The following is a 7,073-nucleotide window of genomic DNA, read 5'->3' as shown; positions in this document are numbered from 1 at the left end:
CTCCATACATAGGCGAGCTTTCATTGGTACTTGGGTGATGTCAGAAAGGGTTTCATTGGTTGGAGCAGTGTAGTAAGCACCATGTTAATTGGCTATCACCGCTGTCGGCGATACAGTAGATTGTGTTGGAGAGTGAGCTGAGCGAAGAAAGGCATTGGTAAGACAGGGGTGTCTATGGAGGGGGACATGTGAGGGGCTGTGGGGGCGATGAGCAGTGACTCGGGGCGCAGATGTTTAGAAGAAATGTTCTTTCTTTAACTAAAGACACATTGTCATCAGACTGGGGCTGCCAATGTAGAACTACAAGTTCCAGTATATCAAACCTGGAAAAGTTTGTTGAAAACTAAGTCTATGCATTGTGATAGTCAGTCTGGATGAACTAAATAGATTACAAATGTAAGGTCACTAGAGGGTCATATGATGAGACCCTTGTACCCTTCAAAGATCATGAAAACAGGGGGCCCCAAGTCTTATAGAAATAAACACTAAGTGACTTGGAAAAACCTAGTTCACTTATAATTGGAGATCCCAGTGGACAGATCCTTGCCCCCTATCCTGGACTCTATGGATTCTTGCTCCATGTTCTGTGACAACTTTGAATTGTATTGGCCTCCTGTGGACACCAACACAGTTGAAAGAAAGAGGGAAATTTTGGATTATCATGGTAGCTTCTCTCCAGTGTCCCTCTGTAAAGGTAGAATCATGGGCAAAAGGAACCCTCCACAGATAATTTGGCCCTGTCCACACTCTCTTTCTGCAATCCCAAGCAGTCAAGGAGCTGTTGCTTTAAAATTGCACTGAAAGCAGCATTTTTAAGTTACTTGGAACTGAAGGAAGATTCCTTGAGTCCTTTCTGGTGAACACTGTGCTGGGTTATGACCTGGGTGCCCACAGAGAGGGCTCTGAGTGTCACCTTAGGCAACTGTGCCATAGGTTCCCCACCACTGATCCATCATGTTAATGCTGTGCATTTAAAGGGGCTTTGTAGTGTGTCTTCCTAGTTTGTGACACATTTACTGATGTCCGACACAATTCTGTCACAACAGCAAGAAGAAAAGTGCCCCAAGAAAAATAGGTTTGCACATCATGGAAACTGACCAGATTAACTAAGCCTGCAATACTATTCAGTAATTTTCATTAAAGCTGATCTTTTATTTTCATTTTGCTGCAGGTGTTTAGGATGGAAGGACAGGAAGGGGACCTTGTTATGAACAAAAGGTTTGTAACAGAGTCAGAACTTGAAGAAAAACGAAAGAAAAGGCAGGAAGAATGGGAGAAAGTACGGAAGCCAGAAGACCCAGAAGGTACTAATAAAAATGGCCTCCTGATTTCAACCCCACAGAGAAACCAGTTTAGAATTACTTCAAAATGCATGCTTGTATAGTAGTACACAAAATTACCAAATACACCCAATACCAGTACCATATATAACACTAGTAATGCCCACAACTGCAACTTATCCAATGACATCATTTACCGTAGTGAGTTGTTTTCCATGATTATATTGAAATGAGTCCATGGCTCCTGTAAATTCTAAAATGAACCCCCCCACTCTACATTGTAATCCTGTGAATTGAGTTAGCCATGTGTTCCTGAGTCAGGCTGCAACACCACTTCCTCTTGTATAAACTGCTAAACTGCAGCACAGAAAGGGGTTTGAGTGATATGTGCAGGGGGCATGTTTGGAAGAGGACAGAGGAAGAAGCCTAGACCCAGTAAAATATAGCAACAACCTGGAGGCTTAAACCTCTTACTCTTTACTAGGGGTCTCTCCAGAGAGACAGGTTGGTAACTGGAGAGCAGGGCTGTGGAGTCCAAACACACAAAGACATGGAAGAAATCCCAGAGGACCCCTTTCCTTAGCACCTTAAAAAGAGTTCTAGGGGCCCACTACAAGCTGGTCTGCAGATCACCATCAAGGGATTTGCATGCAGCATATTAGTAGACACAACACTAAATCCAGGCAACTCATGATACACTTACAACAGAGGATGCTTTCTACTGAGCGGGAATTCATCCAGAATCCCTCCCAGGCATTGGAAGCTAATTGGATTGAAGCTCAAACTTGCTTAAAGGAACATATGTTGAAAGTAGCCGAGGGTAAGAAGTTTTTCTTACTGTTACGGGGCCTGCCATGTTAGTGGGCCTGGCGGGCATGGACGAGTTATCACTTATTCATGCCGTGCTCCAGGGCCCATACCTCTATGCCCCTGCTGAGCATAATCCCTTATTAGAGCAGGGCTGCAGGCCTTGTAAGCGGCTATGCTCAACAGGAAAGTAGAGGGACGGGCCCGGGGGCACAGCATGAATAAAATATGACTTGGCCGTGCCCCCAGACCTGCACTTCTATGTCCTTGATGCACAGCTGCTGCCTGTTACACCCAGATTGGCCTGGCCAGCCCACCTCTGTGTCGGTCCCTTCACTTCTCTTCTGCCAGGCTGCGGTCACGTGACCCATACCCTGACCTGAAAATTTGAATAGAATTTGACATTTCTCCTGTATGTGATCTTGTACTGGAACTTACCTTGGCTGCCTTATCAATATTTTTGCAGAGTGTCCAGAGGAGGTATATGACCCCCGGTCTTTATATGAGAAGCTTCAGGAACAGAAAGAAAAGAAACAACAGGAATATGAAGAACAGTTTAAATTCAGTAAGATTCTTTTGCTCTTCTATATTATATATGCTGTATTTTAATCTGCAGTATATTAACTTTGCCCCTCATTTGGTATCTATGGGCATTACAGGGGTATGAACTATACATTTTATATTTATGATTAACAAGCTATAGAAATGCCATGATAGTCTACAGTTAGGAGCTCATCCCACAGTTATGCATGAATAGTACAACAATTCACATCTCCTTTTGTATTGTTTTGCAGAAAATATGGTCCGAGGTTTGGATGAAGATGAATCAAACTTTCTTGATGAGGTTTCAAGGAAACAGGAATTGCTAGAAAAGCAAAGAAGAGACGAAGAACGAAAAGAGTTGAATGAATTTAGAATATCCTTTCATAAGCTTAAGATTGTAATATTAGCACTTACTGGGGGTAATCTAATAAAATGTTGGTGAATATAACAGAGTTGGATTCCACAGATATGTCATGCTGGGTGATGTATCTGGGGTAGTTTAAAACTGGAATCATACTTTGATCAGCTATTAGTTAGCCTAGTTAAGAACTGAATTTTTTGTTGCAAAGACTGAATTTTCTACTGCTTTGTCCAGGTCATGCCCCTTTTTGGACTAGTCAAAAAATTCCCTAAAAATGGTCTATTATTATAATTTCTTTATAGAGCACAATTCCATGGTGCTTTTACAATCGGTAAGGGATTCACATACATTATTAAAAAGACAAGTACAAATGCAAGTACAAAAACAAAACTGCAGTGATCAGGAAACAAGTAGAAGGAGGACCCTGCCCGTAAGGCTTACAATGTATATGGGAGGGTAGATGGAGACATGAGGTGAGGGGCAGAGCAGTTATTGTGTGTGGTAGGCAATCTTGAACAGGTGGGTTTTCAGGTTGTGTTTGGAGGATTGGAAGGTGGGGGACAATCTGACACATTTGGGTACAGTGTTCCAGAGTATGGTAGAAGCACTGAAGAAGTCCTGGATACAGTTGTGAGAATAGCAAATGGTAATAGAGTGAAGCTGAAGGTCCCGTGTGGAACTTTAGGGACCAGGGAGAGTGTGGAAGCATTAATTGTGACTTATAGGTCTGGTGAAAGTGATGTGTTAGGTGGAGGTAAGAGAAGAGCGGTGATATATGAACCAGAAATATAGATGTACATGCCATCTGCATAGGAGTGGTGTTGAAAGCCATGGTACTTAAAACTTTGTTTTAAGAGCCCTAGATTGGGAAAGATGTCACCAGATGCTTGTTCCATTAGCTATTCCTAAGGTGACACTAGAAAGCGGGATTAACTTGCTTATGAATTTCAACATATATATTGTACCGCATACTCTGTTTGCTGCTAGAATGCTATTTATAAATCTTTTTCTAAAAAAGCACATCCTTAATTCTTTTGACATACAATGCACGGACAGTAGCTGCAACATCCACAGAACATAAGAAGAGGGATGCTGAGAAGAAACCACTGACAAAACCATCTGACAACAAGAATAAATTCTCTCAGTCAAAGTTGTTGGCAGGAGCAGTTCGGCACAAGAGGTTTGTACAACACATTATCATCAACTGAAAGGGAACCTGGCAGTGCGATTTGGGACACCTAACCATCCACAGGTCCTTATGGACCCAGTGGTTTACTGTTCCAAATCGCACATTAAATTTTAAGGCATTCCGTAAAAAACAAAACTTAATAATCACCTGGTCCCTCAGCGCTTGCCCATTCCCACAAGTGAGGCCAGAGTATTACACCCCCGCTTCACTGCTCAAGCATATCGCTGGCATGGTAGCGAGTCCGATGTTTTTTTTTTTTTCTTCATATGGAGACTTCAAAAAGTTTGATTTGGGACCCTAAACCACAGATCCATGTAGTTTGTTGAGGGTCACAAATCGACTTGACAGGTCTTCTTTAAATACATGTTTATGAGCTGTGTTACTAACTGGTAATGAACTGAAAACTTCTTTTAACCCAAGATCCATAGCAAAGCAAGTAATTATTAGGCCGTCTGAGCACACTCCATATTATGTGGAAAAGTTGTTTCATTCACTTTCTGTTCCTATTAGACTTTCATTACAGTTTAATTATTATTAGTGGAAAATAGATTCTACTAAACTTTCTTTCTTCCACTATTTTATAACAGACAGGGGAACAGAACCTGCCAAACACAGGTGTAAACTTAATCTGAGGTGAACAATTCATCCCGTTATAAAACATGGGTTGTACGATTTCTTTTTGAAGCAGCAGATGTGAATTAAAGGAACTATCCAAATAATTCATAATAAACCAAGGACACTTAATCATAGATCCAAGCACTGTGACTGGGGTAATCTTCTTATATTTGTTATCCAAGGCCTCCTTCCTTCTAATATCAACTTTTAACATTATACTAATGAGCTTATGGAGCTATGGGGGATATTATCAGAGTCCCTCTGTGCTGTAGCTTCACAGTCTGTTTCACTTTCTCCCCCAGTGTGAGAGAGGGCTCTGGTAACAACCCACTGAGCTCTTCAGCTCATTGGCATAAAAGAATTTTAGAAGGAAGGGCACATTGTAAACAAATATAAGAAGATCACCAAAGTCACTAGTAAGTGTCCCTAGTTTATGCTCGATTTTGTTTTAGATTTCCTTTGAAAAAGAGTAGCTTATGTCTTCTAAATACTCTCGCCCTTTGTGAATAAATCTCCGTTATTTTGTAAATCTCAGGAAAGATGATCCCATTATACTTTTTAGCTTCTCCATGAATTAAGTGTCTTTTTATTGCACTGTAAATATGAAGAATGACCAGTGTAACATTTCTTTTTCTCAGTAGTTCGGAAAGCTCCAGTGCAAAGAAACTAAAACTTGAACAGGAACATGATAAGTTAAAAGGTAAGTATTATTGGTCTTATGGTATAGGTTACGAATGGATTTTAGGTTATGATTGGAGCTGTTGCTTTTTCTATACATACCGTATTTACTTGCGTTTAAGCTGAGGTTCCTAAATTTCACACCAAAAACTGGCAAAACCTATGGACCTGAGTATAAGCCTAGGGTGGGATTACTAAGCCCATGCACCCTAGTATATAGCCTGCCCGCTCATGGTCCCTAATATATAGTCTGCCAGCTCATGCTCTTAATATATAGCCTGCCAGCCCCTTGCGCCCAGTATTTAGACAGCCAGCTCATGCCCCCAGTATACGTACAGCTGCCTCTGCCCGAAGTATATAGTCAGCCAATGCCTTTTCTTTCTTGCGATTCTCCAGCACCATGTCCATGCATGCTGCCTTTGCACGTACTATGAGATCAGCCAGTGGCCGACATCATGGTGCGTGCTGCAGCACCGCACAGGGACACCGAGCTGGAGCATCAGAAGAAAAAAAAAGGATCTGCCTGGGGGCGTTGTAAAGGTGGCTACGGAGTTGCTCATGCGGGTACAAAAATTGCTTTCACATTACAGCAGGCAGCAGGAGAAGAGAGACGGTGTAACAGCCTGTGATGCTACAGCACGGAGTTGCTCTAGTAACCCCCCAGAGCGCTTCTGTCTCATTGGAATCATTTTAAAAGTTTCTTTTAGAAGGACCGAGGCCATGGATAACAAACCTTAGAAGGTTACCAAGGTCACAGTTCCTGGATCTATGATTGAGTGTACCTGGTTTATTAGGCTTGATTTTCATGGTAGATTTTCTTTAAGCAGTTCATAGTTTTCTCTTGCCTATTACTGTAGTGGGAGATGTATTTCCACATATTAAATGCATGACAGTTTTTTTTTCTCTCCTCAGAGAGCCATTCTAGCTCTGTTGGAAGCTCCTCCACCAGTTCCCAAGTTCATTGTCCTCCAGCATCTGTTTGTATTGGAATCTTACCGGGCCTTGGCGCCTATTCAGGAAGCAGTGACTCTGAGTCCAGCTCAGACAGCGAAGCCACAATAAGCAATGTAGGAAAGATCGTCTCCTCCATATTTCGCTCAGGCACTTTCCTGGATGCACCTTAAAACCAGGGAAATCGATCTCTGTAAACCCAGCAATAGAACATGGACACATACTCTGAACATAAACTGCAGAGAGCCCAGACATTATATGACGTTATTTACCACCATGATAACTTCTTTCGTTTGTGCAGTGCGTTTTTAAGCCTTAGAGCTTATTAAAGAAATTAAACCAATGTCTGTTTGCCGTCACCTCAGAGGCCAATATGAGGCATTAAATCTACAAGCTTTCTGCCTGTCAATTGTGTAGATCAAATTATATCACTGCCAATTTATATCACAATGCACGTAGGTCTGTTCTAGGTCCATACAACCTCTGTTTTGTTCAGATATGTTGTGGGCCACTTGTACAGTTGTTTTATTTTTGGAGGCCACTAGTACCTCTTTATGACACCAATTTTATATACACTACCGCTGTAGCAGCCGTAGCGTTTGCTACAGCGCCCGTGAGGTTCGGGGGCCGGGGGTGCCTGCCGGATCGT

The 7,073-nt window shown here is 42.0% G+C and overlaps 1 protein-coding gene across 2 annotated transcripts; it reads left to right on the top strand.

The window, feature by feature from the left end:
• The first annotated feature begins 42 nt into the window (after positions 1 to 42).
• PSME3IP1 (proteasome activator subunit 3 interacting protein 1) lies at positions 43 to 6,767 on the top strand. Of its 2 annotated transcripts, none has more exons than XM_072117585.1 (7): positions 43 to 157; positions 1,172 to 1,304; positions 2,554 to 2,652; positions 2,882 to 3,004; positions 4,036 to 4,171; positions 5,437 to 5,495; positions 6,386 to 6,767. In XM_072117585.1, the coding sequence occupies exons 2-7, from the start codon at positions 1,181 to 1,183 to the stop codon at positions 6,595 to 6,597; spliced, it is 753 nt and encodes a 250-aa protein (XP_071973686.1). In that variant the 5' UTR covers positions 43 to 157; positions 1,172 to 1,180; the 3' UTR covers positions 6,598 to 6,767. The 2 variants fall into 2 exon arrangements, with proteins under 2 accessions (XP_071973686.1, XP_071973685.1); XM_072117584.1 differs by having other exon boundaries at positions 44 to 157; positions 5,434 to 5,495.
• The last annotated feature ends 306 nt before the right edge of the window (positions 6,768 to 7,073 follow it).

This window comes from Engystomops pustulosus, chromosome 7 (genome assembly GCF_040894005.1).
Source record: "Engystomops pustulosus chromosome 7, aEngPut4.maternal, whole genome shotgun sequence".
Lineage (NCBI taxonomy): Eukaryota > Metazoa > Chordata > Amphibia > Anura > Leptodactylidae > Engystomops > Engystomops pustulosus.
Note: the sequence above shows the minus strand (reverse complement) of the source record. Positions and strands in the feature narration are given on the sequence as shown.